The sequence below is a fragment of the Nelumbo lutea genome, chromosome 6, assembly GCF_056320005.1.
Source record: "Nelumbo lutea isolate HS-2025 chromosome 6, American lotus-T2T, whole genome shotgun sequence".
NCBI classification, from domain to species: Eukaryota; Viridiplantae; Streptophyta; class Magnoliopsida; order Proteales; family Nelumbonaceae; genus Nelumbo; species Nelumbo lutea.
This window is the reverse complement of record NC_142689.1, coordinates 65,406,657-65,429,543: the sequence shown is the minus strand read 5'-3', so window position 1 is coordinate 65,429,543 and position 22,887 is coordinate 65,406,657. Positions and strand designations below refer to the sequence as shown.

Sequence of the window (22,887 nt, the reverse complement as noted above, 5' to 3'; positions counted from 1 at the left end):
GTTACCAAACCCGCTCATGCAACTTGCAGCAACGGTGGCGGAACAAGGGAAGTGAAAGAGGAGGGGAGAGAGAAAGAAAGAGAAGGAGAGAGATAGTAGGAAAGAGAGATCAGGAGATAGGGAGACAAGAGTGAGAGAGAGGTGGCGGAGAGTGAAAGAGGGATTACCAAATCCACTGCTACAATTGCAGTGGCAGTGGCAGAATAGGGGAAGTGAAAGAGTAGGGGAGAGAGAAAGAGAGAGAAGGAGAGATAGAGGGAAAGAGAGAACTACCACCGTTGAAGGATCTCCTGGTGATTCAAATGGGGCATCTTCTCTATCAACAACGCAACCACCTTGTTGGAGACTACTGAGTCATCGAACAGAATAAATGGTTGTTTGACGTTGTACTAGAGCGAGTAGGAACCGGAGAGGGTTGCTTGAAGGGGAGGAGATAAAGCAACTGAATGCAGAAGGGGCCATATCTTTCCCAAGAAGATTAAGAGAAATCTTCCCGCTTTGAAATTCATTTTTCCTTGACTTCCTAAAATTTTAGAAATCTTCAGGGCGTGGACCTCATTCCCCATCCTTGACCCCACCGGATCGGGGAAATCGGGTACCTATTGGAGATGGGGAAAATTGCCATCCCTATGCACCCTTCACCAAAGATCACCTTTTGATACACCTGCTTAGTATTTTGATTGCATTGTAAAGTGAGTTGTTACACCCTATATTTGTAATAGTTGGTTTGATTTTTTTGCAATCATAGCCACATGTTGGTTTGAATTTTTTTTTGGGAAAATTCTCGATAGGTACCCTATAATTTAGGTCGAGTGAATTTAGAATCCAAACTTTAAAATGCGACAATCTAGTACCCGAACTTTAATTTTGAGACAATGTAGTACCTACCGTTAATGGACCGTCAGTTATGTATATCACCTGACTTCATGTGCGATTTAAGACTTTAAAAAATGTCAAAATTACCTTTAGACACTGTTCATCATCTTCTTTCTCTAGAAAAAAAAAGAGGCAAGCAACTACTTCAAACTCCAGCAAACCTCTAAACACCGGACAGCAAGCATTTTCCACTGGGTTCTCTAATCCAACGTGCACGAACCCGCCAAAAACATCCAAACACAACCCTAGTTTCAGCACATTGATCGAGCATGTCGGACTGGTTGAAGGTGGAGGATTTTTCGTCCTCCGAACGAGACCCATCACAGCCTTTTAAAGAAAATTTCTCGTCGTCTCTCTCTAATAAATGGACATCACAGCACGCATTCGTTCAACTGCCATCTCCTTCTTGCTTTTGCGAGTTGCGACACGAGAGATCAGAAAGATAGAAAATGGCGCAGTACATTGGGAAGGGAGATGATCAAATTGTAAAAGGAGAGAGTTTGAGAAGAAAGCAGCGAAGAAGATCGGTAGCTGGAATTTGTTCGGCAATAAATACGAAGATGCCGCAGATTTATACGAAAAAGCTGCGACGTTCATCAAATTGGCTAAATCATGTAATCATTCCATCCCTCATTTGAGTATCTTGTCATTTATTGCGTTTCAGGATTACGGTTCCGACACGATTCAAGTGACTGAAACCTTACAATTTTCTTTTTCATGGCATCATCCTTTGTTTTAGTGACTTTGTTTAAGTTTTATTGATTCCTGCTTTGTTGGTATCTTTTTCTGGGAAAGTGCATAATTGATTATTGAATTGTATGTTTGTTTGACCAATTTCTGATGGATGAAAATGAATAATCTCAATTAGTAAAGTTTCGAATGCGGAAGCAGAAGACGAAGAAGAAGAAGGAGTAGGAATGTTTGAAAACGAGAATGGTCACGAAACAAAAGAAGAATTACCCGTAATGCTGTTAAACCCTTGAAACATTGGGTTGACGAGAGAGCCCTTAATAAACGGGTTGCTGAACAAAATAACGGAAAGAACAAAGAGTGAAACCCCTGTACCCAAACCAAAACCAGAAATTATCTTTCTCCGTGAAGAGATAGCATGAGAAAACTGCTCGAAAATACAAGTCTTTTCAAATCCATAACTGAGGAAAATCATAACCCCCAAAAGAATAGAAGAAATTGCAGTGCAGTATCCCAAAGAACAACAATAAAAAGGTAATGGTGAGTGAGAAGAAGAAAGCAGAAGTGCTTGAAAAGGTTTCTCCCTCGAAGAGAAGAGGCGAGAGGATGAATAGGCGGCACTGTCGGTTTGGTTTTACTGGATGGTTGATAAAGAAAATTAGATAACACTTGAAAGACATTTTTGTCTTTTTTGCATGACATTACAGCTGGTTAACACCGGGTACTAAATCATTGTAAAATGAAAGTTCGGGTACTAAATTTGCATTTACCCTAAAGTATAGGATACCTATCAAGAATTTTCCCGATTTTTTTTTTCAATTCAAATGGCTCGAGTCTAAGTGAAGCTTTGCCTTATTTAGCCCCCTCTGCATAAATAGACGAAGCTGGGGTTGAGCACTCTAATTAAGCATGCTGATATGGCCAAATCCATATGCCAATTCAGAGTCGGAGTTCCAACTTTCACTGATGGTAGAGGTGGCAATTTTTTAACCCAACATGTTAACCCGCCCAACCCAACCATTAGACCTGTTCATGGGCCAGGCTTTGGGCCTGACTTACACCGTATCGGGCTCAAGCTGTGGATCAGGCTCCATTCAAAATTTGGCAAAAGCCAAACCCGAACCTAGCCCATGAACAGGTCTACCAACCATTAATTTACGGGTTTGATTAATTGTGTCCATTTAATCCAAGGTGATTGGCTGTTGGGTAACCCAAGAAAAGAATAATTAATGGTTCCGGTGAATTGGAATATAATTATCCTCGAACTTTAAAATGCAACAATTCAATACCCAAACTTTCAATTTGTGACAATCCGGTACCTGGCATTAATTCACCATTAGTCAAAGCATAAAAAGATGTAAATAACCATCTCATTTTCGATAACTGAGTTTGAGTCATTTTCGAAATGATGAAAAATGACCTCCACTACAATAACCTATCTCTGCAAGTGGGAACCACTGTTCACTCTTCTAACGAAGACCACAATTCTCCCCTACTGGTGCTGATAATCAGAATATGCCATCGGAAAAGCTCAAATCAAGGGAAAAACAGCGCCAAAAAGCATTATACTAAGATTTTCACCATTTTATTGGGAAAATATCGTCAGAACATAAAGCATTTGCCACCATTAGAAGTGTTTTTAATACCACTATCGTCAGAGAAGAGAACGCTGGTTACCTATGCCAGAGAAGACAAACAAGGTTTGTTTTATTTTTTCTTGCTGAACTATGAAAATTCAAGATAACCCACGATCGACCTAGATTTATATCCTGAACTACGAAATGCACAATAAAGAAAATTGACCCAATCTAATAGATAATCAAAAGATTCAAAACCCAAGTAATCTCTCACCCGAAACTAACAAAATTAGAGATCATCATGCAACTGATCATAAATAAAAAAAAAATAAAAAAAGTAAACATATAGCCCATCATAAAATGAAATCATTTTTTATCAATTAAAATCAACACATTTCAACATGAAGCTTTTACCATAAAGGTAAAAGGAAAAGCACCTAAGTTGGATCTCGTACCTTCAATCCCAAAATGAAAGATTCCCTTGCCGAACCAGTAAACATAGTTGTTAAGAGGGGTTAGATCATAGACATTCAGTAAGACCTGAGTCCCACAATTGCCGTCGTTGCCTTCTGGAGTGATCGAGTTCGACGCATTCACAATTTTCTTTTCTACAACTTATCAAATGAGAAAATAAAAAAAGCTTAGACATATCACGAACAAGAACCCAAAAAGCCCTTATCACCTATTCTGCTATCCATGCCAAAACTCAGAAAAGAGGGTAAGAAAGAAAAGAACCTCAAGCAACAACCAAGGTAACGAAACAAACAGAGCTCGCGCGACAGGGAAAAGGGGAATTTATTTATGGAGGAAAGAAAAAGTGTTCAAAACAACACCAGTATCTGGCCTATCTGTATTATATGGGACCTTCTTAGCAAGGTATTTCCTAGTGGTTTTGCAAATCACAAAGTATATTCAAATATTTTGGTCAAACCACATGTATATTTATATTTAAGCAATTAAACCTTTTTATTTTCAATTTCATTTTATGATTATAGTCTTTTAGGAATGTAGGGCTGTTTGGTATGTCTTTTTGGGAAAATTTTTTGATAGTTCTGACAGTCAAAAGATGTATTGATTTTTTGAAGCACGTTTTCAGTCGAAATCAGCTTCAAAATGGGCTTTTCATGTCTTTTCACGATTAAATCTTCTGCACGTCAAACGGAAATTGACCGAAAATCGGTCTTCCTTGCTTGTAAACAACTGAAAGACCATGCAGAAAGACATGCCAAATACAACCGTATTAAACATGTTTCATAGCTCGAGCTCCAAGGTGAAGCCCAGTCAAATTGAAGATGGATTAGGTTGGAATAGAGAGATGTGAAAGCCCAGTCAAATTCAAGATGCTAAATCTACTGAAAAATCCATTTAATTGAGGAGCATTTTTAACATAGAAGAGGTGTAAAAGACAAATATCTCGTAGCTATGTGAATGCAACGATGTTTGTGTAGATAGAGATCATCTGGACCCAGAAGAAGAAAAGAATCTCCCTTGGTTTATGATGAGTATGTCTCAGAAGAACTCGTTAATGTGTTTGCTCAATACTGGTTCCACAACGCTCCGGTAGGCTTTTTCTGTTGGATGGTAACTGTCCCAAAATACGTAGTTAGAAACGTCTAAGCACGTAAGAGGGTCTAAGTCATTGCACAGAACCGCTACTTCTATCTTCCCCGTACCACAGCATCCTTTGTTTATCACTTCAAATCCTAACAGACACAACACAGAGCAGGATTAGATTTCCCAGAAGATGTTTTAGGTTATATATGGGGTTATTACAGATGGATCATGTCTAATCTGATCCGATGAATATTTTCGACCATTTTAGATTAGTCCAATTCAATGTCTGAGCCATCCAATTTATTCAGATTGGTTCTAGTTCAATATATTTTATTGGTCCATCTAAATTGATTTTGATTTAAACGAGTCCAATCCAATACCGGTCCATTGACACCTTATATATATATATGCTTGAGTGTATAAAAAAGATTGATATGGAAATGATGATTACCATAATTTTGAGGCCTTTGTATGATATCAAGTATGCGATAGTAGACATCAATATAGACAAGTCTTGACTGGGGGAGCTGCTGCTTAAGCGAGTTTAGCTCTGAAGATAGTTTGGTGTTGAACAACTTTGCCGCTTCATTGTAGTTCTCTGCACAACTCCTGTCTTTTCCTCCACCTAAGGTTCTTTGTGATGGCACACATCCTATTGGTGGAATGCTAATCAATCCAATCCTTCTTGCCCCTAAACCATACAGCTCCTGCCATGATATTTCACCATTTAATTTGTCACATTTGCACTGCTTTTACACCTCAAAAACTGATGCAAAATAAAATAATTGTGAGTTTCATCTATTTTATTACCAGTGTGAAAAGTTATCATTGGTTCTACAACCCAAACAGTTGTTGTGTTCAGTTAATCCTTCTCCACCTCTATTATAGGTTTAGCTGAACGCTTTATCCCATATATTTAAATACTGGCGTGGAACCTTATCGTTGATTTCACAGCCCGCTAAACAGTTAAAGCATTCAATTAATCTAAATTCCTATCATATAAAGGGGGGCCACATCATCTTGTTTACCCCCTCTTACTTCCATATAAGGTGGGATAACACCATTTTACTTCCTATTTTACTTTTCACAAATAAATAAGACAAGTTCAAATATAAGTAAAAGTAAATCAGAATTTACACTCTCAACAACTTAATTACAGTCTAAGGATGTGAATGGGTTACCCAGTTGTATAGCCTAATGAAGTTTAGAAAAAAGGCGAGACAATAATCTCCACACACTTGAATTTGGATTTACTCCTCATAGAGCGCTTATCATATGCATCTCACAGCCACATCCCAGTACTGTGTATTGTGAACATCTCCTTAAATAATAATATATAAGTACGGGAGATATTCCCAATATACTCAAACATACTGTGAGGTCCACATGAGAAGCGCTTTATGAGGAATAGATATGCACTCTAAGCGAATCTGGATCTCCTGTTCACGAGAATTCTTCTCACATCTATCCACAACACTATCCGGTGAATAAAAACATTTTCCCTTGCATAATACCATGTAAGAGCATGAAGTGTTCTCCATACATAACTGCCATGTTATGTGGGTAGACGTGGGCAAAATTTGTGTGGACAGGAAATCTGAAATTATTCCGAACTCCTTCAACCATGAAGAATTATGATTCCTGTACAACAGTACATGTACTCTAACTTAATATTAGCTACCAGTCTACCACCACGATTAACATACGGCTGACGTACACATCACAACTACAAGAGCCAGGCAGGACATAGTGACCGTCTGTATCCGGGCCAGCAATGGACCATGAATGACCATGGTTGGTAAATATTCATATGGCATATGTACTATAAAATGCTTGTGCATAATTCCATATAATGGTCTAACCAATTAGACCAAACGAACCGGAGCTGATCCGGGCCAAGTCGCATTGCTCCAGAAATCCACAAGAGTTGACATCAAGTTGAGGTGGTTCCTTTAATTTATCAGCGGTAAAAAAGGAAGATGCAGTCATGCATATATGGTCTTCCATTAGAGAGGGTGCGGGATATATATATATATATATATATATATATATATATATATATATATATATATTTTAAATTGAAACGGGCCGTTCATTCGAATGAATGATCGAACCACTGACCTAGAAACCAGTGGTCAAAGTAGTTCTGATTTTCAGCTAGGTTTTTAAAACATCTAGAGAAATTGCTGGTTAGTGATTACCATCTAATAAAAAGGGCATTCCATTGTATGAGGTTCCTGTCAATGTGAGGTATAGGGAGGCTGTTTTCCATATTTGAATCCTAGTCATCAAATCGCAATGGAATAAAATGGGTGTCAATTGGACCAGATTTAGACCAATCTGATCTAGCCCATTATGAATCCATTACAAATGAACCCGATCCAATCCCATCCAATAAATTCTTTGGACCATTTTGGATCAGTCCAATTAATTTAATGTTTGGACCATCCACTCTATCAAATTGTTTTTAGTTTAGATTTGTTCCAATCCATACCTCATCCATTGACACTTGTATTCTTATCTTCTATCAATGGACTAGATATTAATTCATTCTGACACAATCCAATAAAAACCCCATTATGAATGGACCAAATCCAACCCAATCCAATAAATACTTTGGGGATTGGACCACTATATTAAGTCTGGACTCGTCCAATTCAATATATCTTATTGGTCTATCCAATCCACCTAAATTGATTTTGATTTTGATTTTGATGAATCCATTCTTAAACTGGTCCATTAACACCCTTACGAGCAACCCACCCACAATGCCAAAGGCCCACCCTGTAGTGATTACAATCTAAGGCATAGAATAATGTTTTCAAACCCAGACTGAACGGTGATACTGAAAAAACTGGGAACAGGTTAATTGGTCGGTTCTGTTTAACCCCAAAACCGTTTTTGGCCAAAAAACATTGATTTGGTCAGTGAACTGTTGACCCATGCGGTCAGACTGTTGAACCATTCAACTCAGGAATGGTTTTTGGCCATTTTTTTATTTTTATTTTTTTAATTTTTAATTTTTTCTGTCAAAACGGGCAGTACATTCGAACTGGACGGGCAGATCGTTCGACCCAGGAACCGGACCCAGAACGATTCGCTGTCCGGTCCGATTTTAAAAACTTTATTATAGAATGAAAAAACTAGTTTAATAGGTTGGGATTTGGGACTACTTGCCTGTACGAAACTAGAAGCCGACTGGAGCATGAGATCGGTGTAAGAGGGGACGTCGTAGCTCAATTTCCTGAAGGGTGTAGTGAAATATGTATTTGCGAGGTCGTCACTTCCTGCACAAACAATGTACATGCTCTCAGATATGATGGTTGCGCTTCTTTCCTCTCCCACCGCTGCGTTCAACCTTCCCACGTACTCTTTGAACAACTCCAATTGCTTCGACAGTGATAGAACCGCCTGATGTTTCAGGAATGAAAGAAATTAAAGGAAAGACCAGAACGAATCGGCACTTCGAAGACAAATGTAAATATTGAATGATTGGAAGGAGAAGAAGATGATGAACATACGGCGACTTTTGGGGTGAGAGGATCAAATCCTGTACCGCCTGAAGCAAAGGTTACTCCGGTAAGTAGGTCCTCTGTTCTTAGATTGGGGTCGAGATAAGCGGGCAAAAGCTGCTTAATTCCAAGACTGTCAGCTGGAAAAACAAAAGTTTCAAGGAAATTAAGCAAATCACTTGGCGGAAAGTAACATTAAGTAACAACTATATAGGTTTTTCTTATATATTTATGAGTACTGTGTTATTCTATCATCAATTTTGGGTAATGAATAGCGTGGCCATAAGTGCTACGAATAGGACAAAAGTTAATCATGCATGGGAATGGATCCCCCACCCCTAGATACAGCCGTTAACATGGGAGATCCATACTGTCCGGTATCTGTTTGTCGAAAAGCTTAATTATGGTTCACCAGTCCCCCAGTACTAAAATTATCATCAGCGAGCACTTAACTGATCTACGTACTGGTTTGTGCAGAACCCATTTTACAGAAAGGCCGGACACATCCGCATTGTAGATACCTCTGTATCTATTCCATTCCATGTGAGTCACCTACTCTTTCCCTTTTTCATTCTTTTTAGCAAAGAGGGTGATCGATGTTGAACCTCACTGAAATCGTCGGATCACAGAGAGGATAAGAGTCAACACAACAACTGTTTGAAACATTGCACGAGCTACAATTGTACCTGTAGAGCTCTAGCTAACCTAGCTATCCTATTAAATTCAATATAGAAGGTTTTTACTACTTTTAATTTAATGCTTTTTGATAAAAGAGGATATTCGTTTTATGCACGTACTCTTCTTTTTCTTTCTTCTCTGTGTATGTGCTTGCTACTAGAAACTGGAAGTGGTGCTCAGGACTGTGATATGAAACGTGTTTTCAGGCATCTCTCATGCATTCGTAGAGGAGGAAGCTGCCTGAACGCACTTGAGAGAGGGAGTGAGTGAGAGAGAGAGAGAGAGAGAGAGAGAGAGAGAGAGAGAGAGAGTACTACCTATAAGGTCGGAGGGAATCTTTCCATTGCTAAACCTTCCTGTGGGTATTCCTCCCATGAAATCCTTCCCATACGGAGAGAAATTGCACTTAACCAAGGTCGCAAGATTGTTGTTGTTGCCGGAGTCTACAATTGAATCTCCAAACACGATCAAAGCTGGGACTGTTGCATTGTAAGGTAAGGTGAGACGGGCATCAATGGTTGATAAGAGAAGAGAAGAGAAGAGAGAGAAAATAATGGTTTGAGAAATGGATGAAGAAGAAGAAGAAGAAGAAGAAGAAAAAGCAAAACTCAGTTCTGGGGAGCGAGGAGTCATTGTTAAGGAAAGAGCTTTCTTGCTTGCAGCCTTGCTCTTACTGTGGAATGGAGAAGAGTGCAAGTAAAGATAACCTGCTCAACATGTCGATCGATATTTATATATTGGCCGAATAGTAAGATTGAGGCGTTTTAGTGGTTGAGATATTAAAAGAAATACTCTGGACCCAATTATTAATCTGTGAACATAATTTACAGTTGTGCATCTAAAATATACAATATGATTCGACGTACGCCATTCTGGTTCTTGTTGAATGCACGACTCGCTTGTTTCCACACAATTAATCAGGCAATCTCTGTGGTTTAAATGCATAGCAGTGTTAAATTCATTTTCACTGGAGTAAATGCATAACAGTGCAAATGCTCAATGCAAATTCTGATTTATTTTTGTTTCAGAATTGACTTTGTCTCCTCCGTTTAAGGCTGTATTTGGTTGTAATGTAAATAAATTTGTACTGATGTAATATTATAGTAGTGCAAATGATTTAGGTGCAAATTCTGATTTATTTTTGCTTCAAATTTTAACTTATTTTACTTGATTTCAATACAGATGAAGTAAAATAAGACCTGAAGTAAAACCCAAAACAAAATTAAACCAGAATTTGCATTCTTTTCATTTTCACTCCCATGCATTTATGCTATTACAAATAAGATTGCACTGCAACCAAACACAACCTAGCTAACAGACAAGATAGAAAGTAAAATGATGCACTCCCCCACCTTATATGAAAAAAGAGTGGAGAGAGAGGAAGTTACTTATTTAGGAGAAGTTAAGAAGCAAAATGATATAACCTCCATTAAATATTTTATATGAAAGAGAATAAAGGTAGAAGTAAGGTGGTGCAAATTTAGGAGTGCATGTTCATAGGTTGATTCCGTTCGGTTTTAAGCTGTTTGGCCAACTTAACCAACTTGATAGGTTGGATTAGAAAATTGGCCACCCAAAACCAACCAGCCACTAATGAAAGTCAACCCTACTGTGAAGAATTGATTTGGGTCGGTTTATTGGTTTGATAAATCGATTCAAAACTGTCGGAAGTGGTTTTGGTTATGTTTTCAATAGATTAAAATCATATATTAAATCATTGAAGTAAGGTTTTCATACTATGAAAACCATTTGTTCTTGACCAAACCAAAGCTGACCTTGACCTCTCAGGTTAACATAATGCATGAACCGAAACCAATCAAAATGGTTTACACATTACCAAACTGAAAACCGACCTGATCTCTCCAATTAACACAATACATGAATTGAAACTGACCAAAAGTAATTGAAAATCGACTAACTCAGATTGAATTGAGTCAAATTGATCGGTTTCATGAACAACCTTAAAATTTAGCACCATAGTTAAAAACAAATGAATGCAAAACTAATCGAGTACAAACATTGTATAATTGTATGAATTCAAATTTGTGTCGCAAACAAATAAAACTTGGAGCAATCAATGTTTTACAGTAGCCTTGTGCTAATAAATGAAGTTATTTGCGCGTGGTTAGTCTCAACCGTCCCAATCCTACAGTAACTCCGTATATTGTGTTAACGCATGGAAAAATGACCAAACATACGATTGGTGAATTGTAAATATGTATAGGTGTACGAGGACTGACAAAAACCCACTGGGCGTTGGACCAAATGGTGTGCTCCCTTGTCCATACATATATGATGGAGTTGGTTGACATTTTGAAGAGGCCATTTTGGATTTTGGGCCACTGGATCGATATTTGGGTACTTCGGCTAGGATCTGTGTCACCCAGGTGGGCCCTTCCTGAGAGTATATCTGACAACCGTTGATTAATTCAATTTTTTTCCCTTAGTAATTGGGGCATAAATAATGTGTTAATTAAGGGTTAATTTGGTGTGTCTTTCCGTGTGGTTTTTTGGTTGTTTGTAAGTTAGGTGGATTAATTTTTGGTCTATTTTCGTCTGATTTACAAATGATTTAATCACCAAAAGCCATAGCGCCAAAAAAACCTGAAAAGCCCATTTTGGGCTGACTTCAAAAAACTCCAAATGAAGATTTTCGTGTTTTTCATGTTTTATTCTCGCATGGAAAGACATAGAAAGACGTGCATCTACTAAATGTACGTCAGGCTGCTTAGATCTTCATGCAAAATCTCAATGAGTCTTTTGACTGTTAGAGCTACCAGAAGATCTTGCGAAAAATACGCTTGAAACGGACCCTAAGGCTCCATTGGTGCGTCTTTTTGTGCGATTTTTTTCCATTTGGTTCATAATAGATCTAACAGCCAAAAATCGATGGGTCAAAAAGTCATGAGAAGTGAAGATTTTCGTGTCTTTCATGTTTTATTCTCACACGGAAAGACACGGAAAGACGTGCATCTGCAAAATGTACTTCGGGCTGCTTAGATCTTCATGCAAAAGCTTAATGAGTCTTTTGACTGTTAGATCTACCAGAAGATCTTCCGAAAAATATGCTTCAAATGGATCCTAAGGCTCCATTTGGTGCGTCTTTTTGTGAGATTTTTTTCTGTTTGGTTCATAATAGATCTAGCAGCCAAAAGTCGATGGATCAAAAAGTCGTGATAAGCTTATTTTGGACTAATTTTGGGAAGTTCTAAATAGAAATTTTTGCATCTTTGTCGTTTTATTCTCACACAGAAAGACACGGAAAGACGTGTAATAGCGAAATTATCTTCAAGCTGCTTAGATCTTCATGCAAAAATTCAATGCATAAAACTACCAGAAGATCTTTTCAAAAAAACTTGCCAAACAGCCCTTAAGATAATTAATGGTCCAATTAGCATGCAATATTTATGATGGGTCCACATCACAGTTATGTAGGGCATGTGGCAGGATTATGGAGCCTCAGACTATTTATGGGTCTCGTGAGTCCAGACTCACGAAGCCCGGATCCCAGAAACAAACCGCAGGAATGCTAATTAATGCTACAACCACGCACATTACTGGCTGTAGAAATTGGCACCACCCGATCCAAAACAAACTACCTGTTGAGCAGGTTAAACCTTATAACTCGTCCCTTTCAGTTGCGGGGGCAATAACCTATAACGGTTGTTTATGATGGGGCCCACAGTAAGTACTTGTGTGATTTCAACTGTGACAGGTAGTTCAGCTAAGGTGTTTATGACTTTGTCTCCATCTCACCTGAATTGATATAAATCTGCTCATGTATCAAATGGTTCTCTTGAATAAATTTCCTCCTACTCAGTATCCCTATTTACACCTATGGGGCCTACTCACAGTACATTGCAGCTGTATATCTCATAATACAACATGGTAATGGTAATGTGTGGCTGTAATTAAAGGCAGATAGAGTGTGGGACCTGTGGGTAGAGATCTGATAGCTAGTGGGCAGGAAATCTGATTTGCAATGGTTCCTGGATTGATTCAAAATTAGTAAGGAATGCAGTAAATTCAAATGCTTCGACTGGCCGGTTGATTATAACAAGGCCATGTGGTTTGAGAATACCCACAGTACATTGGATCTGCACACCTCATAATATGAGATGGCGACGTGTGGCTGGAAATCAAGGCAGGTAGTGTCGATAGAGATCTAATAGCTAATGGGCACGAAACCCGGTTTGCAATGGTTCGTAGATCGGTTCAAAATAATTAGGAAATGCAGTAAATTCAAATGCTTTGAATAGCCAACTGTTTATAACAAGGCCATGTCGTTTGAAAATAACAAGTGTGGATAGAGATGTAATAGCTAGTGGGTAGGAAATCCGGTTTGCAATGGTTCTTAGATCGATTCAAAATAAGTAGGGTGGTGTTTGGAACAGTGGGCGTTTATTTGATAAATGCTGCTATTTCGGTTGCAAAAATAAACCTTAATTTTTCTATATATCCATCATTAAGGAAAGTTTCATTTTAGCGCCTCTCCCAACGTATAGACATTTATTTATTATTTTGCTGATATAGTCCTAGTGGCACCTAATTCTTAATTTTGCAAACAAATCAAATACAAATATTTAATGAGTAAATCAAATTATTAGGGAATGCAGTAAATTCAAATGCTTTGATTAATGGCCATCTGTTTATAAGAAAGCCATGTTTGAAAATAACATCCATGGACAACCCATCACAAAGTGCTATTTATTTATTGCTAAAAACACGGACCTGCGCCTCTTCCTATCAACAACTACTGCATTGACCACTGACCATTAATTTACGTCCACCAAAACCAAATGAAGGAAAACCATCCACCTTTATATATGGGATGGTATTTGCATGTGTTTCTGCAAAATAAAAATGAATTTGTATTAGTGAAATTTAAGATGTCTGCAAGGTTTTGTGTGGATGAGTGCAAATGTAAATATGTTCAATGCATGTAGTATTTGTGAGTCCTGTACTCTTCTCAAACTAAACCCAAATGGTAAAGCAACATCATTTAGGTCTCTTCTTTTTTTTTTTTTTAATATTTATTTAAGTTTAACTTTATTCTTTTGATTCCCATGATAAATTATACAATAATTCTTTTATGTTTTATCCATAAAAAATCTTTACTAAAATAGGTAAAATTGTTTTGACACATTTTGGCAATTTCCTCCTACAAACATCAATTCAGGGTATTTATGCATCCCAATTCATCATATTTATAAGTGTTTGTTTGTCATACAAAAATGCAATGATTAAGAGGGGGAAAACATCTTTTTTGACATTTTCATATTTTTTATATAAATTTATATTTTTCGAATCTCGAATTGATCGAATGAGAGAAAGGCCAACTAATCTACCTTTTGCATCCATTTAAAACAAACAAGAAGATAACAAAAACAAGTTAAAACTGAAAACCCACTTACAAACCAAAAAGAAATAAAATATATATATATTTGCATTTATATGACAATCAAACACAGGATTCATGACAAAATTAATTATTCATATCAAGATTGGATATCATTTATTATTCGGGGAAGTGATATTTAGGAAAAGTGTTTTTTTCTTTTATTTTCAGAAATCCAACATGAATCTAGGTTTCTGACATGGGCATTTATGAATGAACAGTAAAAAGTTTAATAAAAATATGTACCAACATATTGCATGAAAACACACGCATGAAGGGTACACGTGATTTCTTATCTCATTCATCAAAGGAAAACAATATCTTATCTCAATTGTTTGACATACTTTGTATTAGGCTTTTACAAATTAATTTGCTTTGAATTTTATATACACACGTACACAATAAAAATCAATTTAATTTAATGATCAAAACAAAGCAATTTAAATGATCACTAGTTTGGTCAATGAAACTGGTAAGACTATCAATCAAATGCCTTATGGTCAACTCTGCAAAGATAGAACAAGAACATGAAAACAATAACGCAATACAGCTACTGTGATCAATATAAGTTGGTGCTAGGCTGTTTTGTTTTGTCCTATTTTTTTTTTCAATATATAGCACTCTGTTATATAGCCCCTGGATTCAGCAGAAATTAATATTCCTATATATAAATCTTCATGTAGGCGCATATGGCAAGGCTTTGGTTGGCACCACGTGGCACCGTTGAATGAGATATTCTGGTCGTTTTTCTCTAATTGTCTCCAATCAATTTATGGCAAGGTTAATTATAAAACGGGGTTTATTAAGTTAAACTGTTTTACTCTTGTTAGAGTGATTTTCATGGTGTTTGGAAGCGTGGGTGTTTTTTGGGATCCATTTTTAAAAAAAAATGCCTATGTTTCTAAAAACTGTTTTTTCACAAAAAATGCTTCTGCAACATAGACAGTGAGCAACACTATACTGTTTGGTAAGGTAATTTTCATCATCTGTACTGACAGGTAAGCATCACAAAGGATACACACCAGTTAACCGTTGTGGAAAACAGTTCACTGATTTGGCGTTTCATGCATCGGTAGGGTCCCGATTTTTTAATAACCAGTTGAACCAAATAATAAGAAACATGGGTGTTTGTTGAAACACCTATGCGGATCCAACCTGGCAATGTTTTTTTTTCTTTTTTTGAAAATGACCACAGTTCCAAACATCCCCCCTTGTCTCAAGCCCGGTCTAACCCCTCCTAAGTGCTTGACTAATTTGACCGTCGGAGTCTCCGCTCTTGGGATAATACCCGAGGCCTGTAACATGTGCTCTCCTCTTATTCATAGATAAGACTCATCAACCTTGGATCGAAGCAAAGTTACCTTATTGCCCTCGGCCCCATCCTTGGCAATAACAATTATTATTATCATATTATCGATGAAAATAATAAAAAATGATTTAACTGTATATAATTTAACAATGGTGTGGGACATAAGAAACAATCTTAATTGGTGATGATATTATTAGAGAGATCGGATTTTGTTCTCACAATACTTGCAGCCGTTCATCGAAAACATCTCTCCATACTTCTATATTTTCATTCATGGGGTTCATGAAAAAAATATTCCCACGGCTAAAAAGTTTGTGAAAACGGTAAGGATGAAATCCGGATTCATTGTTAGATAAGGAATATAGATAGGATATATAGGAATATATCCCTCATCTAACATTCCTTACCTATTTTATTTCTTTGTATCCCAGATTCCCACTTCAATGTCCCTCCTCATTATATATGAATTGAATTGACTTTGAATAAATTGAACAACCAAAAAATGTACGATGCATGATATATTAGTTAATGACCTGATTGTACATCATTTTTTATTGTATAGAGAGAGAGAAATAACATATTTTAAGGGTATTTAATTTGTCACATTAGAAGTAAATTAGGGGCAATTTAGTCATTTAAATTTTTACTTTTTATTAGACAAGACGAAAACCTAAAGAAAGTATATAATTAATGAAACCTTCTCAGTTCTGAGAGGGGGTTCCCTAATTTTCTTGTATTAAAGGGGCGATCACGTACGCCTCATAGGGTTTTATCATTTATGTGCATCGGATAAGGACGGCAATTTTTGATGGATGGACCATCTTATGTGTACTTATTTTTCTTTTCATATTAACATCGGGCATACATAGTAAATTGGAAATACCATAGTTTAGTTTTATTTGGTGAACCAGCTTATCAGATCACCAAATCATTCACTAACCGGTTAAACCGTCTGGTCAGGTCCGAATCTGACAGCCATCCCAAATACTGTGATTTATAGCCGTTGAGAGTGGGAACTTGCAATTAGGGCTATCAATGGGTTAGGTTTGGATTGTTTTAGTTAAAATTAAAATAAATTTTAATAAAAAGTAGGGTTTTTAGCGGATGAAAACAACTTTTTGCCCTTAATATTAATAAAAAATAATATTTTTATATAATAATTAAAATGAGATAATTTTTTGAAAAAATATCAAGAAAGGAGTAGATACTGTTGCTCGTCTTCCTCCTCTGCCTATTCATGCAAATAGATTATAAGATTCAGGCCAAATAATAATCAGAAATACTACGTCCTAAAAACAAACCGTCGGCCATGTCCAAGTGTCCATATCCAAGGACTCACAGAACCTCCGCAATCCATAATGCTTGCCAGAGGATCATAAGATTCCGGCCATATATTTTATCATTTTTCCTTATGAATCGATTGTTTCTTTCATTTCTCTTCCTCCTCTTGTCCGCCCATGTCGGTGCATGAAATGGAACACGAGCGGAGGGTTCATACTCACCCGATGGCGTCACGGCGTTCCGCCCAAGTCTTTTCCTTGCCGTCGTTTTCTCCGGTTGTGCACGTGAGAAACTACGGATATTACCGGAACAAAAGTGCAGTAGAGATCCAGACTCGACTCTCAAGTCTCAACGACAGATATTACCGGGTCATCGGTTTCACATTCATATATGCTTGTACTTACTTTTAAAGTGTTGATCTAGAACAACTTGAGATTGGAGACTGGAGAGTCCACGATGCGAATCAAAAGAGCACACCAAGATACGAATCCGGAATAAACTAGGCAAAAGTAAATCAACCATAGATTTGTCTTAAAAACAAACAAAATCAATCATATATTCCCCACACCTCACCCGATTCGCATTGTTTTCACCGGCTGTGCACATGAAAAAACCCGGCGATACAGAGGCAGAGGAGGAAGACAAGTAACAGTGTCTACTGCCCTGACTTGATATTTTTCCAAAAAAATTATTTCATTTTAATTAATATATAAAACAATTATTTTTTATTGATATTAAGGGTAAAAAGTTGCCCTTATCCTATAAACCCTAAAAAATACTAGAAGAACTCAGAATCGAATTGAACTCTTATAGGTCTGTAATTTTAAACCTAGGACCGAATCAATCAGTTCTCAGGATAATCAAGTCTGACCCGAACCTGATTATAGTAAACCTCAAAATATTATAGGTCAGATCAGATCTGGATTGGTTTGAAATAAGTAAAACCTATTTTCAAACCAATAATAATTGGGACAATACATCAAGAATCAAAACCGATTTATCGATTCCAGTTCCTGAAACCAGAACCGACCCAATTTGTTTGGATCCATCGGGCTTGACCCATTGACAGCCCTACTAATGGGTTACTGGACTCCGCCCAAACAATGCCACCCAGCGGAGAATAGAAAGAAAAACGTGCGGGCCCAGCCCTCTGAAGTCTGGACTCTGGACCACCATAATTTATATCTAACGCGAGGTGTAATTATTGGTTACACAGCCATTAAGTTCCGCTAACCCCGTTTGGAAACTTTTAGATATTCGCTGAATGCCTGAATTCCATCAAAAAATAATGCCAATTTTCACATTTAAATAGATGAATTAATCTCTCGTATATTGTTCATTCATTTCATTTCAGTGTTTTTAAACTGCCATTGGCCCGGACAGTCGGATCATTTGGAAATCATCCAGACAATAGGTTCCTTTTCATCCTTAATTTGGTCTTTGGTTAAAAACCATTAATTTAATTAATAAACCGTTAATTTGGACAATTAAACCGTCGACCCATTTAACCTGATTTTTGAATTTTATTATTTTAATTTTTTATTTTTAAAATTGAAACGGATCATTTAATGGTTAAACTGTCAATCTAAAAACCAGTGAATAGAAGGGCTCCACTTCCGATGGGTTTTTAAAACCTTGTTTCATTCTATTTATTTTTATTATTTTGATGGGAAACTTCCGATGGGAACCGATGAAGATGAATGACCCGAGGAGTGGTCCTTAGTCCTTAGTGCTTACTCTAGCATCAGCTTCCAAAATGTAGGAATGTAGTGCGGCGACTAAGGCGGAGCTCTGGTCCACACAACACACGCATCCAAGTTGGGCTAGTGCTGCCGCCTCCTCACAGCCGAGATAATCACCGTATATTACCATCTCCTTGAATTGGACGTCCAACTTCCTAAGCCCAATAAATTTTACAAGATGGAGGCCTTTATTAAATATGAACTGTCCCTCCTGCCCAAAAAAAAAAATTAAATGAATAAACTGCCCATGGCCCATCTTTTACCCTCAGTGCCTCCTCATCAATAGATCAACTCTCCAATCTGTCTGGCTATTCCTCTACTAACCGACTCTTGTTATTATCATTTCTAGGCAAAGTAGTAGATGCACAATGGGCTTTCTAGAAATTGGATTCTCTCCATATAATCGGATTCTAGTAACTTTTGTCAGGGTGGCTCCATTCCTTAAATGCGGCTTGTTTGGTTTCAAAGGTTTTCAGGATCAGACCAGGGATCAATTTTGGGGACTGAAGTGAACTTAGAGTCTTAGACTAAGCTTGGGCAGAAAATAGCCCGTCCCTAATTTTCAGGATTGGGCTTACGTTTTCTTTTCAGGCCCAGATAGGGTATTTAATTCGTAGACCCAGAACCTGAACAGGGCCGGGCCTCGACGCAAGATATAGCTTATCTTAAATGCTAACCCGGCCTAGCCATGATCACATCGAGCTTTGTTGGATTAGCATTATTTATTGTAATGCGAATTACATTAGAGGGGGATAAGGGATGGGGACAGAGCAGGGTGCACGTGAGATCCATCGACCTTGCCACGTAGAACCTGCAACAAGGCGGGTGATCATGATTTGTGATTAGACCTGGCAATTGGGTAGGGTGGGTCGGTTTCGGGTTTGGTCAAGGTACTTTGAGTTGATTTTATGTCGGGTTGAATTTCGGGTTGGGTTGACAAATGCTATAATCTAACCCTAAATGTTTGGGTTAGGGTTGAATCATGGGTCAATTCGGATCATCCCAAAAAATAATTGGAATTTTAAAAAAATGAAGAAAAATTACATGAAAAATGTCAAAAATTAAAAGAATTAACCTTAAAATTCTAAATATAAAATAAAAAACTTGAACATTTAATAATTTAAAGAGTAAACAATAAAAAGTAAAGACTAAATAGAAAAAAATAAAGAGTGGAAACTTCTAACAATGCATAAATAATCCCAATTAGACTTGACAAACGGGTCAACGGGTTGACCCATGACCCAACCCAACCCAATTTTTTTTCCGGTCGGGTCATTTTCAAATTCGGCTAGCCAAAATATGAGGCCCTAACCCTGCTTTTTTGGGTTGGGTTGGGTTGGGTCAACTTTTTGCCAAGTCTATTTGTGATATTTTTAGAGCTAGCAAATTTACCCATAATGTCTTAATATTCCTTTTGAGCGAGAAAACATTCATCAACAATATCACATCTCCACCCCACAAGGAGCCCGCCCATAACACCCCACAGCACATCCCCGCCGTGTATTGGGAACATCTCCCGATGATGACATCATCGAGATTGATACTATCATCGGGAGATGTTTCCAATACACGGCGGGCATATGCTGTGGGGCAGAGATGTGAACACTTCATCAACTACTAAAAGGTTAATTATTCAAGTTAAAGCTATCAATGGGTCAGGTCTGGTTTGGGCCGGATAGGGTACGATGTACCAGTTGAGAACAAATTATTAAGCGGTTTCATATGATAGAACCAGAACCGTCCCAATTATTAATTAGGACAATTTAGGGTGCAAATAAATGGGATCACGATCTTATATTTGTTGGATTAATTTGGATCACCCTCTATAAGATTTTTCGATCACCCTTATCTGATCTGACTTATATATGTATATATTTATAAACATATTTACTTATAATATATATATATATATATATATATATATATATATATATATATATATTAATATATTTATTAGCATATTTATTTATAAATATGTTTATATTGCTTTTTCTGTAATTTTTTGTGATATCCGATCGAATCTTCCAATTGAATCAAATCTCGGATGCATGGTATTAAATCGGATTCAGATATGTCCTGATTCAAATCCAATCCAATCTATTTACATCCTTAGGACAATTGGATGTTAGCTGATTAGACCCAATTATACTTGAGATCTATAACTATCTAAAATAATAATAGTTAAAACTTTATTTATGTTTATAAAATCTTAATAAAAATGACAGTAAAATAACAAACTTTTGTATATTGATAAAAGATGTGTTTTTAACCAAAATTATCTTACATGCTACAAAGCAAAAATTTATCCTTTTGAGTATAAAATATAACAAAAATTACAAAACCTTTATGTTGTATGATTTCAGAACAATAAGAACCGATCCTGACCCAATTATTAATTAGGATGAAATCGCAGAACCGAAAACAGCATAATTGGTTTGATGGGTTGTTTTGTTTTGATATAACATACCCATTGACAGCCCTAACTCGAATTTCGATCTCCTCCCAATAAAAATCTGTTCCAACACTTTCCAAACATGATCCGTGTCTGCAAATCTCATGCAATTTATATACAGATCATGTTGGGAGAAGATACCTACTCCCTCAAGCCACATAGCTGAAAATTTAAACCAAATACACAAAATATATCTCCTTTCTCTTCTCGTGATTCAACCTGAAAATTGAGCATATATATATATGGTCTGCTTTGATTTTTATACTAAAACGATTTGATTTGGTTTGAAAATTTTTCAAACTGTAATTATCGATTTGGTCAGAGATCTTCTCTAAATGGAACCATAAACACCCTTATACCTTTTTATTTGCAAAAAGAGGTTAGTTATAATGCACCTTTCTATTTTCTGCTCATGAAAACACGAGAAACGTTTCTGTAGAATATTACCAAAACACCTCGTATGCGCCTTCTTCCTTGTTACTTTGTATATATAATTGATACGCTTGTCAACTTTTCAATTTTTGTTCACGTCTCTTTTGTAAAGAACTCTGAAGCTTCCTAGCTGGAGAATTGTTTGGACATATTCGCACGGTAAGTTGGATCAATTTGTAAAACAGTGCTGAGAGAGATTGGGGTGGAAGATCCAGTGAGGTTGCTCCGATGCTTAAATCAGTATTCTGTGTGTTTGCGAGCTAAATATGAATGTTAGAGAGTTTGGGTGCAAATAATCATGCATACTTTTGCATTGAGGATCAATGCCCTTATATAATTGAGTAGTCGTGAATATTACGAAAAGGCTCTAGGATTTGTGGGTTGCATAGATAAGATTCGTTTTATTTTCGAATGAGAGCAATGTGCCAGCTGATAAGGTTTATCACTTTCCTCCGATTCGGGCAGAGTGAGAATGAGCCTTGTTATTAAACGTCGCGATCCTGGAAAATTCGGAGTTCGTTGGGGAAGCTTCTGGAGTCGATACATAGCACTTCGGTTCTTTGGCCCCAAACTGTTATTTAGGTTCTTTGGCCCCGAACTGACATTCGGTTCTTTAGCCCTGAACTGGCAATTCGGTTTTCTGGCCCCAAACTAAATTGGGTGCCAAGGTACCTTTATGCCAAGGTGCTCAAGCTCCCGAACTGCTGACAAGGCTCCCTTGCTGAGTTATTATCCTACTGGCTGATTGCATCTACGTGTATCTCGATCACTAGATCAGGCCAAATCACCCCTCATCACAATCCATTTCGTCTTTTGCAATTAAACAACTTTGGCTTTTTCATATATACTGATTAACTGAGAGAGAGCTCCGGAGCTTTCTGCTGGCGGTACATCTCCAATGATAATGATCTCGTTTATGTCTCGTCTAAATAAGCCAGAAACTTCCTTGATAACTAAAATCTTTTGAGCTTATTATATGTTGATGGAGGATCTATGACGCTTCTAACTCTGTTTTCGGCCATGGTTGATGAAACTGCGCTGTTGACTTGGTCAGTGAGTGACCCAGGTGGTCAAACGGTCAATACAGACAACAGTTTTAATTAACTGTTTTTTATTTTAATTAATTTTTTAATTTTTATTTTTTTAAATTGCAACAGTCATTCATTCAATTCAGATGGTTAAACCACTGATTCAGAAACCCATGGCCAAATCTCTTCTTAGGGGACTGTTCCCTCGCATTATATTTTTATTCATATAATATTTTGTTTTTATCATTTTGAACCACATGAGCAGTCACAACAGTCAAATTGTTGTAATATTAGATTCTTTTCCTTTTTGGGTTACCTGACGCGTCAGTCAATATTGTTAAATTTAGGTCGATTTATG

At 37.1% G+C, this 22,887-nt stretch overlaps 1 protein-coding gene and 1 long non-coding RNA gene across 2 annotated transcripts; one reads left to right on the top strand and one right to left on the bottom strand.

The window, feature by feature from the left end:
* Positions 1–4,477: 4,477 nt before the first annotated feature.
* On the bottom strand, positions 4,478–9,597 carry LOC148849307 (GDSL esterase/lipase EXL3-like). Its single transcript, XM_088949273.1, has 5 exons — positions 9,205–9,597; positions 8,219–8,349; positions 7,875–8,108; positions 5,149–5,404; positions 4,478–4,846 (listed from the first exon to the last, which is right to left on the bottom strand). Exons 1-5 carry the CDS (start codon positions 9,518–9,520, stop codon positions 4,653–4,655), a joined length of 1,131 nt encoding a protein of 376 aa, XP_088805399.1. The 5' UTR covers positions 9,521–9,597; the 3' UTR covers positions 4,478–4,652.
* Positions 7,881–9,744, top strand: LOC148849306 (uncharacterized). Its single transcript, XR_016100654.1, has 2 exons — positions 7,881–8,752; positions 9,094–9,744. It is a non-coding gene; the product is annotated as an uncharacterized LOC148849306 (long non-coding RNA).
* Positions 9,745–22,887: the final 13,143 nt, after the last annotated feature.

What these genes read in the sequence shown, in the direction of transcription:
- LOC148849307 (XM_088949273.1), bottom strand. Translation starts at nt 9,520, where the DNA reads ATGACTCCTCGCTCCCCAGAACTGAGTTTTGCTTTTTCTTCTTCTTCT. An exon ending in GATTCCCTCCGACCTTATAG is followed by an intron (nt 8,350 to 9,204) that starts GTAGTACTCTCT and finishes TTGTTTTTCCAG; the next exon opens with CTGACAGTCTTGGAATTAAG. An exon ending in CGGCTTCTAGTTTCGTACAG is followed by an intron (nt 5,405 to 7,874) that starts GCAAGTAGTCCC and finishes ATATCATGGCAG; the next exon opens with GAGCTGTATGGTTTAGGGGC.